Genomic DNA, 16,444 nt, shown 5'->3' with positions numbered 1-16,444 from the left:
ACAAACTTAGTCTTGTTTTTGATTGCACTTTGTTTACTTTACAACCTTTATCTTTGGGTTGTCACATCTGCTTTGTATATATTAAGATAAGGATGAAAAATAAACAGCAAGAGAGACACAGCTGGATGATTAACTCATTTTTATCTTTGCTCTTACTCGTCAGGTCTCAGAGGTGAACAGGGTACGTGTTGTTCTTACTAAACAGTAAATCAAAGCATTCATTTCTGTTTGATCTTTGTTTCTTACTAACTGCAAACTCTCCATCTCTCCGCCTCGATCAGGTCTTGCTGGGTCTGATGCCCACGTGCCACGCCTTTCTTTCTCTGCCGCACTGACGCGGCAGATGAGAGGCGCAGGAACCATCGTGTTCAATGAGGTCTTCGTCAATGAAGATAATGTCTATGATCCCAAAACAGGTGAGCTGTGGATCGTCTCAAGTTTAAACACATGCATGCCGAGATCAGCACCCTTTTTGAAGAGCACTTCCAGGAAAAGTAGATCTTTTTAACCCTTTGAAAGTTGTTTCAAAACCATGGGAGGAAGGCAATAAGCAAAGAAAGACTAAATTACCCTAAAATTAGCTACAAATTTAAAAAAATTACTAAAACAAACCAATCAATGTTATTATTATTATTAGGGATTCCAACTTCCTATGCATGAAAATAAACCAAAATTTGCACATAGGTCAAGTCCCATGCCAAACTTCCTCAGCTGCAAACACAAGCCAATAGTCCTAATGGTAGTGCTAAAAACCAAATTCATAACAAATAATTCGTACGCTTTGTAATTTACAGCAAAATGTAGTCCCAACTGTGAAGAAACTGTGTGAAGCACACTTCACTTTGGTACAAATTATCACGTCCATCACTTTGTTTTTTATCAAAAAACATGATTGATTGATTTATCAAAAATTTAGCCTACAGTGTATCAGAATGTTTGACTGTAAATGGTATGGTAAACATACAGTTGCAGATTCTTGCTAAATAAATCTTAAAGGTTCATAAAAATTGGACAAAAATTTGTTGTCATGGTAGATTAAGTGTGTGACATTTTAGAATTTTATCTCACAAACTGAATTTTCAACAGTATTTTGAATTCTGTCCTCATGTAAACTATTGCAGTCCATGGGGAAACTGCATGTTTAAACATAAGTTTTTCACTTGTGGAGCAAATCAATCTTTGTAAAAACAAATGATCAACATCTTTCTGCTCTCTACATGAAATATGCAATTTCCCAGAATTTTGTCTTAATAACTGAATATTTGTGAGCAGTTTGAAATCTGCCTTTCCATGCATAGGCCGCTGATATCCTGCCCCCTGGTGGTTGATTCAGTGATTTGCCCCTTGTGTCTAAAGTTGAGAGCTCAATCCTCATGTGATGCAGAATGCACATTTTGAGTAGTTATTAATTGTCTTCCAATTTGTCGGCTATGTGTTGCTAAAAATGCCCAGTCTTGCCCTAATGCTGTGCAGCAGCTATAATTATGAATATATTTGTCTGTAACTTTTTAAAAAGAATATTCTAAATCTACCTTTCTTGCAATTTTCTGTAGCATTTCTTACCAAGTTGCTCTCTACATGTATTCCCATATTTTTGAAAGAATTTGCACCACTTTGCTCAGGTTTCAAAGGCTTAAATACTTATCAAAGGCATCTGACAGCAGCACAACAAAAGATTTGTATTTGTATATTGCTTTCAAAAAGTTAATTGACCTCAGATGATCATGAAAGTTACCAGCAAAATAAAAAGAATCCAAGCAATTTGTTGATGAATTAAGGAAGTCTTGGCTCTTCATGACACAGCAAATACACAACATTCAGTATTGTTTGTTATCTGCTTCCATCCTCCAGGTTACTTCACGGCTCCAGTGAGTGGGAAGTACTTCTTCAGCGCCATCCTCACAGGCCATAAAAACATGAAGATCGAGGCTGTAATGTCAAAGTCCAACACGGGCGTGGCCCGAGTGGACTCAGCTGGGTATCAGCCTGAAGGCCTGGAGAAGCCTATGGCCGAGGCCAAACACATCCCTGGAGCTCTGGCCGTCTTCAACATCATCCTGCCCATGGAGGCAGGGGACACGGTCTGCATTGACCTCGTCTCTGGCAAACTGGCGTTCTCCTCTGAACCGCTGACCATCTTCAGCGGCATGCTGCTATATGAGACCGTCTGATTGGATGTGGTCTTCATGAGTCTCTCTGGGTGAAACTTTCAGCACGAGAGCATCCAATTTATCTGCTGGACGGTCAGAGACAGAGCTGCCAGCTGAACTGGCAAAGAGACTGATACCTGGACTGATTGATTCAGCAAGGACAGAAATACTTTTTGTGCTACAGAGGATGGAAAAAAAAATCTTTTCAACCACAATTTTGTGTGTTTCACAGCTTTAAGGATAACAATTTCTGCAGAGAGTCATTGTGTTTTTTTATTCCTTAACATGCTATCCTCAGAAAAAAGCCACTGCAGGATTATTTTATAATTTCATATTTCATGCTGTTCTAAACTAAGCTTGGGCGGTAATATTGCAAACCTTCATACCTTCCGGAAATTTCACCGGGGTATACGGTATATGATGGTGTTCGTGTGCAGCGCTAACCACCCCCTGAAGGCGAATGCTTTCAAGACTAATAAATACACAATAAAAACCCACTAAATATGAAGAGAAGTAATATTCTTACAGCTAATTGCTTTATTAAACAGAGAAATACAACTGTACACCTTTTCAACTCAACTTCCTCCCGGTCTCTCTCTGCCTACTGGCCGCCGGCTGTTTACAGTCCTGTAACTCTTCCCTCCACCACTAGGTATCACTGTTTCTTTCAGCTCAGCTGCCTGTTCCACCAGTAGAGACCATAGACTGAGCTCTGGTGGTACGTGCTGTGCACTACATGCAATGAGTTTACTACAGTGATATAAATCCTTCAGCCCACTCTGACCCCCAGTGGGATGCCAGCCCCCCCAACCATTTCCTAATTCGCAAGAAATATAAAGTGATTCACACTTGGAATAGTTTTTGTACTTTAAGTATACATAAGGTGCCAGAGTGCATACAACAGAATTGAGCTTGTTTATCAAAAAAAAGGTGCCAGGGGAGTATCTCCTGCACTCCCGAACAGAGGTCCTAGTGAAGACCCAAATTTCCTAAAATCCAGATGTCCTACAATCCTAGAAACCTCCTAAACATCCTAAAAAGTGAGAAACTTCCTAAAATCCAATAAATGTTCTAAAATCCCAAAAAATGTCTGAAATCCTAGAAATGTCTTAAAACATGAGAAGTACATACTGTTGGGATTTTTAAAAACCCTGATATACTGTGTTACCATGATACCAGCCAAGCCTGTTCTAAACTTGAATTCTTCACTGATTCCAGCAGACAGTCTTTGTGTCTTTCTTGTGTTAATGAGAGGACACTTGGTAGGATGATGAGAGACTGAGGATGGGGGCAGGTCTTTCTTTTTGTGTGTGTAATCCACCCACAGCATACCAAATGTTCAGAAGTTACTACACACCATTTTTTTCCTTTTTTAATCTAGTTTTCTTTCCTTCATGCTCACTGTTTCATTTTGACCGCAAGCGCATTCCCAGAAACATGACGCTGAATGCCAAGATGCAAAATGATGGAGGCGGAGGGGACACAGTCCAAACCACTATTCTTTACAAGCAAATACACAAATGAAGTCACTGACAGTTCATTCGAGAAACCACAGGATTTTATAAATCATACAACAGCAAAACAATAAGACCATTTTTGGACATTTGCTCTGCCCAGCACCACGATGGGGGGAGGAGGAGGTGGAAGAGGATGGCCCGGAGGAAGAATGGGGATTGTTTTTTCTCTGTCCTAATAAGGGCCATATAACGTTGGTGTAGGATCAAGCCGTTAAAGTTATGAAGCTGTTCCTATCAGTCTATCTTACAATGGAATTTCAGTGTAAAGCTAAAAATAACAAATAATGAAGCTGAGCCCCTGACTCTGCTGCAAATCCCGCCTCTTTCATGCACACACTTCCTGCCTTTAGAAGTTTAATTAAAAATGTCTCCGCGAGAAAATATGTGCACGATATCAAGTTTGTAGATATTCTTGAATGGATTTTTTTTTTTTTAAAAGGAACATTGCACATTTCCTGCAGAGCAGATTGGACCATATATTGCAATATGTTTTACATTATAGGTGGATTTATATTAGCATATCAGGGTTTGCTGACTATGCATATTTCTTTCTCTCAGTGTTCAGTATGGGAATGTAATTTTATATGTTTCTATGCATTGTATAACCTCGAAGGAATGTAAATATTTTTCAGCAGTTTAGCCCATTTAAGATTCTTACCACTTCACCATGCCAGGTATTGTATGTTTTGTATTTTTTTGCCACGTGTGCCTCAAATACAGATACCCAGTTTTACACAGCTGATGTCAACAGTGTGGCGTTTATGTGCTTTATGTTCTTTTGGTCAATGAGCGAGGACATGCCAGGTGTTATGCACTGTTTCTCCTGCGGGCTTCAGACTTATTTAATCTGGCACCTTTTTTGGCTTTCACAAATACTGGGTGGACTTTTTATTTCTGGCTCCTTTTTTTTAACCCTTTGAAACCTGGAGCGACATCTCTTCTCTTGTGCTGCTTTCAGATGCATTTCACAAGTATGTTAACCTTTGAACCCTGAGCAAATTGGGGCGATTTCTTTCAAAATCATGTGAAAAAGGCAACGGGCAACTTGGTGGGAAATTTTTGACAGATTGTAAGAATTTAGTAGATTTTAAAAAAGTCATAAAAATAATTTTTGTAAAAGCTAGGGAAAATACTAAGAAAAAAGGTAGGGAAAACTATAATGATGTTAATTACATATTCAAAATGATGTTACATGACTACCATTTTAAGCACTTTTTTTGAGTCTTGTTTGCCTTTTTTTGTTTTATTACTTTCTTTTCTTGAAATTGAAACTGGTTTGATTTTTTTTCTTTTTTTTTCCAAAAACATGAAGTAATGCAACAAGCAGCATGACATGGTCCAAAAATAAACAAAAAAAAAGCCTGAAAATAAGCAAAAAATTAAATAAAGAAATAAAAACAAGAAAATATCCTGAATAAAATATATTTACCAAAGTGGCATGATTTCCAAAAAATATGTGTGTGTATACTCCTGCCCTCTTTTTTCAAGCTGATTTTTTGGTCATTTTCTTGTCACCTTTTACTAATTTCTTGCAGTATTGTGCAACATTTCATGCCAAGTTGATCATCACCTTTTTCCCCATTTTTTTGAAAGAAATCAAACCAATTTGCTGGGGTTTCAAAGGGTTAAATAGATTGTGAAAGGCGTCTTAATAAAGCACAAGAAAACTTCATGTGGATCCAGGTTTCAAAGGGTTCATTTAAGCTGAGGACCTGAAGGAGACATTGAAAAGCCATTTCTTCTGCTGCGCTGCAGTGACACCCTGTGTTCAGTATTATTCTCCTCACAGCTGTGATGCTGCTGCTGAAGCACCTTGAGGAGAGGAGTATCTCTTGTCCCCCATTGTTTGTGCACTCATTTCCCTCCGTCACTCACAAAAACAAAGTCATCCTCAGACTGTGTAAACTGATCCATGCTCCGGCGGTCAAGAGCAGAAAAGCTGTAACTGTAGCCGGGCTACTTAAGGATGTAAGGATGCATGAGAAGATGGGACTTAGATGTACATAGTGTTACTGCTGTGTGAGGACCCCACAAAGGTAAGTATTCACTCCAGTCCAGTGCAGTCACAAACGTGATTGTGGATTGGAACATGGCACACAAGTTGCTGAAATGTGGCGTTTAAGGGGTAAAATGTGGCTGGTGTTAAGTCACGCTGGCCCGTTATGTTAATTGTATTCAGGTTTCTTTTTGTTTTTTAAGTGAAGTGTATATTTTATAATGATTGATGGAATGTACTTTATTTATTGGGGGGGGGGGGGCAGAGTGGGACTTTTTTCTTTTTTTTTCACCTTCCCCAAAGCTAAATACTTTTTTCTTGAGCATCCGTGAGTGACTAGTAGAAAAGGCACAACCATAAATTTGTTATTTGAATTTGAGTTTTTCATTTTTGTCATGTATGCTGGTTAGTTCGTACAAACCATCTATTTTTGACAAAACTTTAAAAGAGACATAGAATAGAGCTGTTCTGGTGAATTATCACAATTTAACAACAGGGGATCAGCGCTATTTTAAAGAAAAAGAAAAATATATTCGATTTCGAGAATAAAGTCATAATATTGCAAGAATAAAGTTGCAATTCCAAGAAAAAAGTTGTACCATGTACGACAAAAATCATCAATTTACCAGAATATATATAATTATTATGACGTTAAACTTAAAAGTTAACAAGAAAAACAAAATTAGGAGATTAAACTTGTAATTTTATGAGAAATAAAGTCAGATTACAACCAGTTGGATAATATGATATGAAGCAACTAAGTACGAATAAATGATTGAAAGTCATGGATGAATGGTCAAAATTATGACATAAAATGATGAAAATATTCGATAAAAAGTGGAAATTTTGAACAGGGATCCTAAAATATTACCCAAATCTCCAGGTTTAATCTGTGACTTTAATTCTCATAAAATTATGAGTTTAATCTCATAGTATTACATTTTTTAATAGTAAATATACAAGTTTAATCTTGTAAATCACACCTTTATTCGTTGTAAATTCATGAGTTTTTCCTCATAGTATTAAGATTTTTTTCTCGAAACTATGACTTGATTCTCGTGATATTAGCTATGTATATTTCTTAAATATGGCTCTATTCCTCTGGTTGTACTATTTTAAACTCATTATATTGTCTTAGCTATTTGGCTATTTTATTATGTAAATTATTGTACATGTAAATAATACAGTTTTCTGGACATTTCCTCTATTTTTTGATAATTTTCTATCAAACCAATTTGCTCAGGTCTCAGATGGGCCAAACAGCAGCACAAAACAATTAACACAAAATACAGCCATTTACAGTTGTATGCCCCTCCCCGAACAAAAAAGTGCTTAAAATACTGACATGCCTCCCCCTCTTTGCACCCCCCTCATAAATAACGAACAGTCCCTAATGTACACCGCTGCAGTCTTATTTGCAGACACAGTCATCATATACCCGAGCTCTCCACCAGCATTGAAAGCAGCACGAGACGCCACAAAAACCACCGCTTCAATCCTTCACGCGCTCTGTTGCCATGGCGCTGAGTTTGTTTCTTGTTCCCGGCAGACACCAAGTGAGAGGTTGTGCTTTATGATAAAGTATCGACTGTGAGGGCAAACTGAAGAAGAAGTGAGACTGTCCTCGCTGTCCAGCCGAGCTGAGCATGTGAGGACAAAGTGAGAGGACAAGGAAAGTTTTGCAGCGCGGTGAGTAGGGAGCGCGTGCCAAACAAGGAAATGCAGGTGGCTAGCTAACGTTATCCTACATTAACGCTAACCTAACGTTAACGGCTGGCTGCAGTGATGGCGTCTGCCTTTTAATGCGGGTTTATGTTGTTAAATGTTTTATTTACGGCGTTTTTTGAGCTCAGAGTTGATTTTTCTTGTCTAATGTAGCGTTAAAAGTGTAAATAAAGGGTCGAGCCGGGGCAGGAGCAGTGAAAGTACAGCCAAACTCGTGTATCGTTGACGTTTATTTGTGATTTCGGTGTGTTTACAGCTCAGTGCACTGGAGCTAAAAGTCACCTAGTTTACCTAAAATATGTTTAGAGGGGAATTCATCGCAAAGTGTGATCTCTGTTGGAGTTAAATTTAGGTCAATTTTGATTGTTTTGGGTGAAAAACGCTGAAATTAGTGCTCAAAGTGAGCACAGCGGATTTGTTGCCGTGACTGTTCACAGAATGACTGCTGTGAGGCGACAGCTAACAGCAGAGCCTGATTTCACTGTTAAAGATTACGGCTGTACAATAGGGGAGAATGGGGTTGGTTGTCACATTTTTGTCACATTTTGCTGTCATTTGAATTGCTCAAAAAGTGTGTTTTTAATCCAATTTCAATCCAAATTTATTCATACAGCACATTTAAAGACAACAGAGTTAGATTAAAAAGCAATATTAATAAAGATAATAAATTTTAAAAAATCATAAGCGAGAACAAAAAAGAAAAAACAAACAAACTAGGAGGTAAGACTACAAAAAACTGTCAACTTTCATTCAAGGTCTGAGAAAGCCATGGAGAATAAATTGGTTTTTAAACAAGATTTAAAAACAGGCAAGGTGGACGCTAGCACTCTGATTATTGCACTTTTTTATTGCCACACGGACGTTTTGGGCCAGATGCCCGTCTTCAGCGTTTGCATTGGCACAACTCACACAAGTAATTAATTATGTCCACACATGAAACTAACACCAGTGCATCCCAGCAGGGGGAGCCAACATTTCCAAGAAGCAGAATCACAGTAATATTGTAAAGGAAAAAATGGATACATAAATAAATGCAACAAAGAGACCATAACAAATAACAGTACTAGTGATAATGATAAATCTGGTAATAATAATAATAATAATAATGATAATAATAATAATAATAATAAAATAATGTCAATGTAATGTAATGTAAATATTTAATGTTATATTTAATATATTTGGTATATTTGATGCATGATTGCAATTTTGTGGGAAAAAAAGGGGGAAAAAAGGTAAACAACACACAAAAAATACCAAAACAAAAACAAACAATACATTGATAAATATATAGATAAAAATAGTTAATTATAATCATTTTTAATATACTTTGTCATTGACATTTTTCTTATTTTCACAATAGTATTTTTTTTTTTACTTTGTATCATTTCTCTCTCTGATTCTCTCTTTTTAAAAGTAATTTTCATGCTATTTTCTTATCATCTTTTCCTAATTTCTTGCAGTTTGCAGGAAATGTCATGCCAAGGCTTAAGTATATTTTGGTGCCAATACTTTTTGTACTTTAAGTGCAATTTGGAATGCTGGACTTCAACTTGTAACAGAGTATTTCCACATTGTAGTATTCTTACTCTTACTTTAACTCTTCCTTCACTGCATATTTGTCAGGAAGTCATATTTTTGTGTCTTTTTTTCCCCCAGCAGCCCCTGTCTGAGCCCGTGATGTGTGGCAGGGTAGCAGAGGGGCCCCTGCAGGTCTTTCAGATCTACCGCCTGCTGCAGTGCGTCCATGAGGGGGATAAGGTGCAGATAGAGAGGATGGTGAACCTTGGGGTGGAAAACCTCATCAATCTCACCGAGCCTCGAGATGGCACGGGGGTGCTGCACGTGGCGGTTTCAGCTAACAATCAGGGTGAGGGGCCTCTCTTCTACCCCATCATTTGGGCTGCAACTAACAGTTATTTTGATAATGGATTAATTGGTTGAGGAATTTTTTCGATGAATCGGATTTAAAAAAAATAAAAATAGAAATAATAATAAAATAAGCATTTTTTTCTCCCATCACTTTGCTCCAAAACAGTGCAAAAAGTGCAGTGCATAAACAGGAGGTTACTTGAACATCCCTGAGCTGTCAAAATAATATTAAATAATAAATAATAAATAACTACAAAATCATATATGAAACAATTCAAAAACTAAATATTCACAGCAATTACGTTACCTTACTTTGACAAAAAGCACAGTATGTTAAGCTTGACTTCAGCCTCGCAGAACTGCAGCGTGTTTCATGCTTGTGGTTCGACGAGCCACCGTTTCTCTAGATGTGCTGCAGCTGACACACAGCTGAGACTCTCCTGACAAGTGCTTCTAGAGAAACGGTGAGTAATAATCACGCGACACGACAAATCGATAATCTTATTTGTTGCCAACACATTTAATAATCAATTATAATCGATTTTATCGATTCGTTGTTGTAGCCCTACCCATCATGTAATGCTGTTTAAAAGAACATGGATTATCACAATTAATATTTTCAAATTTTCAAAGCATCATAAGTGGTAGTGGCCAACATTTGAAACGGCTTTCAAAGACAATATGTTTAAATAACTGAAATACTGTGAATATCTGGTTTATTGTATTATAATTAGGTTCACTTCCAAAATCCTTTATTAAATGATTTTTTTTCTTGAAATTGTAGATTCAGTTTAATCTTCATACATTGTCCTGTTTCTCTCCTCCTCCTGACTCCTCACAGATATGGTAAGCTTCCTCCTCTCCCAGGGAGCACACCCCAACATACAGGACAAGAAGGGACGTGCCCCGCTCATGTTGGCTGCTGAACTGGGCAATGATGCCATAGTGACACTGCTGACCCAAAACCACGCAAATCTGAGGCTCCGAGACACTGAGGGCAAAGGTGAGGCAGTGCCATTCACCACATACAGGGATCATAAGTATGCTCATATATATATATATATATATATATATACATATACACTGTGTGAAGTTCTCCCATTTTTCAGGCATGTTATTTTGTTCTACTATTTTATTTTGTTGTGAGTTCGTAGCGCCCTCTAGCGGCAGCAGTCCACCTTGTATTTTTTTTTCTCTCCCGGTGATTATTCTTACGTGCTGTGCCTCGTTTTGACTGGTGAAGCTGAGCTGGTGAGGAAATGTGTACAAAGTGTTTGTAACTGGTGTTAATATCATAAATATGTCTGTGCCAGTAAAGTAGTGATTTTGTTATATCTTATGTTTTCCAGTTGATTACCTACCGACGGCACAATCACTGTTTAAGTGCAAGCATGTGCGGAGTTGCTGAGGAGAAGAAATAAACACTTAAAGGAGACAGAGATTGAGTGTCGTTGCTGAGTGTGACACTGTTTCACCAGTCGAGAACACCCCGTGCGGTGGGATGTATCAGATCAACGTAGTTAATTTGATAAAACCGGACATACACAGTACCAGTCAGAAGTTTGGACACACCTTCTCCTCCAGTGGTTTTTGATGGTGGCTACTTTGAAGAATATAAAATATAAAACATATTCTGATTTGTCAGAAGTTGACGTTAAAATTATATTATATTATATTATATTATATTATATTATATTATATTATATTATATTATGTATATATATATATATATATATATATAGATATAGATATAGATATAGATATAAGATAAGATAAAAAATGGTTAATAATGTTTTTTTTCCAAAATATACCTTAAGGACATTGTTCATATTTTTATATATTTGAATAAATCTTAATAGAATATTTAATATAAATACTAATAAAAATACTATTTTTTTTAAATTTGCTGACAATTTCTAAAGAAAAAAAATCTTTAAAAATCACCCAACTTTTTGAAAATATTGCCAAAATGTATTAAAATTCACCAAATTTTATAAAACAGAAAACAGGCATGTTTCCTTTACCTCTCAGGTCTCATAACACGAGACAAGTAGCCTTTATCTCACTTTATACTTTAGATTACCTGGCAAGAAAAAATGTTTAAACTGTATAAAAAACCTGCCATATAATGCACAAAAAAGCACCTGTAATGCAGTTAGTTCTCTGGCTGTCATGATGAGAGGAAATGGCACAACTTCCCTCCCACTAATGTATTCTCATTTGAGCCTCAAGTGTCGATTTCTCAAATTGAGGTGTTATCCATCTCAAGTTAGAGCCGCAGCTTCGCTGTGAATGCCCGGCCTTGTCTTACAGCTCATGAAAATGCATGCTGCCTCTGTTTAGAAATTGATGAGGAGGCGGTATCCCAGACAACTCCAATCAGCGAGCCAACACTCCTTCTTGAAACCTTTTTAAAGTAATTTTGATAATGACCCCAATTACAGAGTGTCCGCGGCTTCAATTACAGCACATGGCTCTCTTCTGAGAGTGACTGAGCGAGAGAGGGAGAGCCGGACTCAGGAAGATTTGCCCGTGTGTTAGTGTGCACGAATTACTGCTTTTGTATAGATCATGTATTGTATGCTGTATGTGAACGTGTGTGTGTGTGTGTGTACGTGTGGCGTGAGTGTGAGTCGGACCACGTGGGGACGTCTAATTACAGATCAACCACTAATGGTGATCCTCTCCTGTGAAACACGCTGAGTAACCTGATATCACCTCGCGCTCCCCGAGGACTGCTTCGGCTCAGTCTCAACACTCACAGCCAAGCTTCTCCCAGCAGGCCGAGTGTCAACAATCACACACGAGCCCCTATACTCAGTGTCAGAAAGGCAGGCTGCGCGGGGAAAAAGAAGCGCTTAGTCCTTCCTTTCCACGGCGACTGACGGACCAGTAGGCAGGTTTCTATTACACATTTGTGCAAAACTTAAGCAATGTTTTGCTAAAACACAATCTCGAGGAGACTGATAAGAAGATTGTGTTTGCACTGAGTGATGTAGGCACTGAGCAATTTGGTAAGAAATGTTCCATGAATTTCATGAAATTAGTAGAATTAGAAAATTATTTAAAACATGCCAGGAAAAATATCCTGTGGGAGGAAAAAAGAAAAGCTAGGGAAAAACTATGATTATCATAATAACATAACATAGTAATTTCCTTGTTTTTCAACCTTGAAAAAAATTCAAGTAATTTTCTTGTACTTTACCAATTTCTTGCTAATTTTAGGGTCATTTCTTCTTCCGCTGCTCATTGCTCAGAGAGGTTCTCCAAGATCCAAGATCCACAGAGATGAAATACACGAGATGCTCAGCAACAAAAGAGCAGCAAGCAAAATGTTCCACTCTCATTTAAACATTGCAAAAAGCTGCCATGGATTGATTAAAGAAAAAATGAATTTTTGCGATATTTTTGCCTTTATTGGTAGGTGGTTATTTGGGACAGACAGGTAACGAGGGAATAAAAAGAAAGGTCTGACCAAAAACACTGGTCCCCTGTCATTGTGGCTGTATGGATATTTGGCTACCAGGGGGCCCATACCCAAAATGCTTTTAACAATGTGAAAAATATTTTTGTCAAGATGCAGCTCCAAACCTCTCTCTGTCTGTCTACAGGTGTGCTCTTCTACTGTATCTACCCCACCAAGCGCCACAGCCGCTGCCTGCAGGTGGCCCTCAAGTGCCAGGCGGACGTCAACAACGTGTCAGCGCAGGGGACTCATGTCTTCCAGCTCATGTGTGAAAGAGCCCAGGAGTGCACCTCCATGTGTCTCATCATGCTGGGCGCAGGGGCCGACCCCAATGCAACAGATCAGGTAAAAATGGACATGAGGTCTGAGGCAGTGAAGTGGCACGGAGTATTTGATTCTGAAACACTGACTCCTGTCTCTTGTCAGAAAACCGGCATCACAGCGTTGATGGAGGCGGCCAGGGCCGGCTCTCTGCAGCTCGTTAGAGCCATTCTCAGGAGAGGGGGAAACCCCAACGCTCTGGACTGCAGACGCTTCACAGCAGTGCACTACGCTGCCATGGGGGGCTTCTTTGAGGTTTAGTATCTGCTCAGCCAGTCTTACTTTCCACCATAGGTCTTATGTTTTCTGCATCCTTCTGTCCCGTTCTCATGAATGTGATATTTCAAGAACGCCTTGAGGAAATTTCTTCAAATTTAGCGTGTCCGAGTGGATGCAAGGATGAACAATTAGATTTTGGGGGTCACAGGTCTCAAGTCAGGGTTGTTGTGACCTTGCATGTGTTTCATTCTTGTGAATGTGATATTTCAAGAACACCTTGAAAGAATTTCCTCAAATTTGGCACAAACATTCGCTTCGAGTCCGGGATGAACTGTTTAAATTAGGTTTTCAAAAGTCAAAGGTCACTGTGACCTTGCTTCCGTCTCAGTCTCATGAACACGATATTTCCCATGAGGGCCTTGAGGGAATTTCCTCAATGTCCACTTTGACTCAGGGATGAGCCAGTAAGAATCTGGTGGTCAAAGGTCAAAGGTCAAGGTCACCTGTGAAAAGCGTGTTTTTTGCCATACCTCAAGAATTCATACACTAATTATGACAACATTTCACACAATCTAATAGTCTAATCGAATAAAATGATGAAGTGATGACATTTTATGTCCAAAAGGTCAACGGTCAACTTGACTGTGTCATCATAATATCCTCTGGCCATAACTCAACATCATATCTTCAAAACAGAATGGGAGATATTTTGTCAGATACTGAATTGGTGACACAAATCTGGAAACTGTGCTAATTTTCAATAATTAAAAAAGTAACAATATATAAAAGTGGAAGAGCTGTTGTTGTCTCCCCACATGATCTGTTTTTCTAGATTTCTAACTCACCTATTATTATCAGAAGAATGGGATTTTAGATACTAGGGCTGTGTTGTTGATGTGTTGCTGTGTTGTGTTTTGTGTCTTCCAGGTGATTCAGGTGTTGTCTGCATACTCAGCAGACATGGGCGTGACCAACCTAGAGGACTGCACAGCTCTGCACTACGCTGCTGCCACGGGCAACGCTAACTGCTGCAAGTTCCTGGCACAGAGAGGTGCGCTAAGAGTCCAACAGCTCTCTGCTTTTCAGAGATTAGTCAAAGAAAGCTTTGTGTTTGATAGAGCTGCACAGTTAATCAGATATTTATCTCAATCACAATATTGGATTCCCATTATGCTTAAGCAATGCTGACATATTGTGAAAAGGTTTGGATTTAGGGCAAGTGATGTTAAGCATTAACAACAACTAATATGCAAAGAGTGCATGAGACACAAATCAATAAAAAAATCAACAGGTTCAACCACCTGAAAAAAAACAACGATCTGCAGCATGATGACTGCATGGAGGCCAAGAAGAATATGATTCTGTTGATTTAGTGGGCCATTCACAGTTTCACTGTACCTGCCGTGTGTGCTTAGACTTGCATGGCTTAGTCTTACCGCGCCGAATCTTGTCCTTGTCCATATGGTGATGCTAAACAGTGTGTGACCATTTCTATCCAGCCCCCAAAGACGAAGTAAAATACCAGAGAAGAACCGTATTTCAAGTCGTAGTTTTTTGCAAAGATTTTTTATTCCCCGTCCTCTAAGGCTATCTTTAGAAAGCCGTAGAGGAATTGCTTCAAATTTAGCACACAATATTCTCTTGGACTAAAGGATGAACTGATTCGATTTTGGTTGTCATAGGTCAAAAGTCAAGGCCACTGTGACCTTGTCAGTCTCAGCCTTGTGAGCTCGATATCTCAAGAAAATCTCAACATCTTGAGGGAATTTCTTCAAATTTGACACTAACATTTGAGAGGACTCAATGATGAATTAATCACATTTTCAGATTAGAATTTGGTGGTCAAAGGTCAAGGTCACTGTGACCTTACATCTGTCTCATTGCTGTGAATGCAATACCTGAAGAGGGACTTTCCTCAAATTTGGCACAAACCTCCACTTACAATCTGGTGGTTGAAGATGAAAGGTCAAGGTCATGATGACCTCATGCGGTGATCTTGCAGCCCTGCTCTATAGTAACTAGTCCTAATGCTGTTCCAGAGTCAGAACACACTCTCTTTTGGTGTTTTTTTGGATTTGTATGTTGTAACTTTATATCTCTTTTGATGATGCATGCAGAACCAGGAAATTAGATTTTCTTCTGGGTTGAGTGTTTAACAAAATATAGAAAGTGGTGCAATATTCAGCTGCAAAAACAGTCCTAAATTAAGTTAGGAAATTCTACCATGTGTTTATGTTTTTCCTAAAAGTGTGCTCTGTGCTCAGGTTGTAACCCCAAACTGAAGAACCAGGAAGGTTTGCTGCCTCGTCAGATTGCCAAAGATTCCGGTCACAAAGTAGCAGCCAAGGAGCTGAGGAAAGCTGAGCGCCAACAGGGGAAAGGCAACAAATCCAGCGGGGCCACCCTCATGTCAGATCTCTGGGGCCTGACCCTCCATGACTGGTCTCATGAATACGAGGATGAGCTACGGCAAGCCTTTGAGAACAAATCCGACACGGTGACCACCGAGGTGTTTATTTCAGTGTTAGAAGAACTGAAAGCTCCTGTTGAACTGGACCAGCTCCACACAGTCATCGCAGCCCATGATAAGGGGAGAGAGGGCTGTGTTAATATTAACGATTTCATCAAAGGCGTCAAGTACATCAAGAAGCCATTCCTCCTCTCCTCGTATATGCCGAAAAAGAAAAAGGGAGAAAAGGGAGGAAAGGGAGGAAAGAAGAAGGGTAAATTTGTCCTCCCTTTGCCCATTTGCACCCTCCCGCCAGAGCTGATGCCCAGGCAACCTGACGGAGGCCCACCCCACTTCATGATCGAGACCTACTACAACCGCTCAGACGTCAGCCGCTTCGACCGCGATCACCCGCCAGAACATCCCATAATAAACGACTCAGGGTGGTATGTGGAGCAGCCACAGAAGGTGTACGTCAATATTAACTACTGTGTGAAGAGCGGAGACCTGGAGTCTCTGGACCTTGCTTTCAGTCAGGGGGTTCCTGTGGACGTTCAGGATCAGTTTTACAAGACCCCGCTGATGGTGGCCTGCTCCAGCGGCAACTACGAGGTGGCTCAGTACCTCCTCAGTAAAGGGTGAGTCACAGCGGCTTTGCTTTCTGGTTCCATTGGAATCAACGATTTCTCCTCTTTTAGCAATACAGACATGCGCTGTAGTTGGATGTTG

The 16,444-nt window shown here is 39.2% G+C and overlaps 2 protein-coding genes across 5 annotated transcripts in view; both read left to right on the top strand.

Annotated features, from left to right (window-relative positions):
• The window catches only part of emilin1a (elastin microfibril interfacer 1a), a 42,708-nt gene extending 38,304 nt beyond the window's left edge, over positions 1-4,404 (top strand). The window contains exons 10-12 of the mRNA XM_042503256.2: positions 164-181; positions 282-416; positions 1,852-4,404. Coding sequence (XP_042359190.2) covers positions 164-181; positions 282-416; positions 1,852-2,171 — 473 coding nt within the window. The 3' untranslated portion in view covers positions 2,172-4,404. The remainder of the gene's footprint in view (positions 1-163; positions 182-281; positions 417-1,851) is intronic.
• A 2,675-nt stretch (positions 4,405-7,079) lies between these two features.
• Positions 7,080-16,444, top strand: part of ankef1a (ankyrin repeat and EF-hand domain containing 1a) — a 49,457-nt gene continuing 40,092 nt past the window's right edge. For 3 of the 4 annotated variants that reach the window (XR_015779063.1, XM_088089083.1, XM_088089082.1), the window contains exons 1-7: positions 7,081-7,352; positions 9,048-9,258; positions 10,102-10,263; positions 12,872-13,071; positions 13,153-13,302; positions 14,194-14,317; positions 15,531-16,353. Coding sequence is in view for 3 of the 4 variants with exons in the window: in XM_088089083.1 (XP_087945209.1) it covers positions 9,069-9,258; positions 10,102-10,263; positions 12,872-13,071; positions 13,153-13,302; positions 14,194-14,317; positions 15,531-16,353 (1,649 nt within the window). In the remaining variant the exon portion in view is untranslated. Of the gene's footprint in view, positions 7,353-9,047; positions 9,259-10,101; positions 10,264-12,871; positions 13,072-13,152; positions 13,303-14,193; positions 14,318-15,530; positions 16,354-16,444 lie in introns of all 4 variants that reach the window. The other variant, XM_088089084.1, reaches the window with a different exon arrangement.

This window comes from Plectropomus leopardus, chromosome 16 (assembly GCF_026936395.1).
Source record: "Plectropomus leopardus strain MGB_pleo_1.0 chromosome 16, ASM2693639v1, whole genome shotgun sequence".
NCBI lineage: Eukaryota > Metazoa > Chordata > Actinopteri > Perciformes > Serranidae > Plectropomus > Plectropomus leopardus.
Note: the sequence above shows the minus strand (reverse complement) of the source record. Positions and strands in the feature narration are given on the sequence as shown.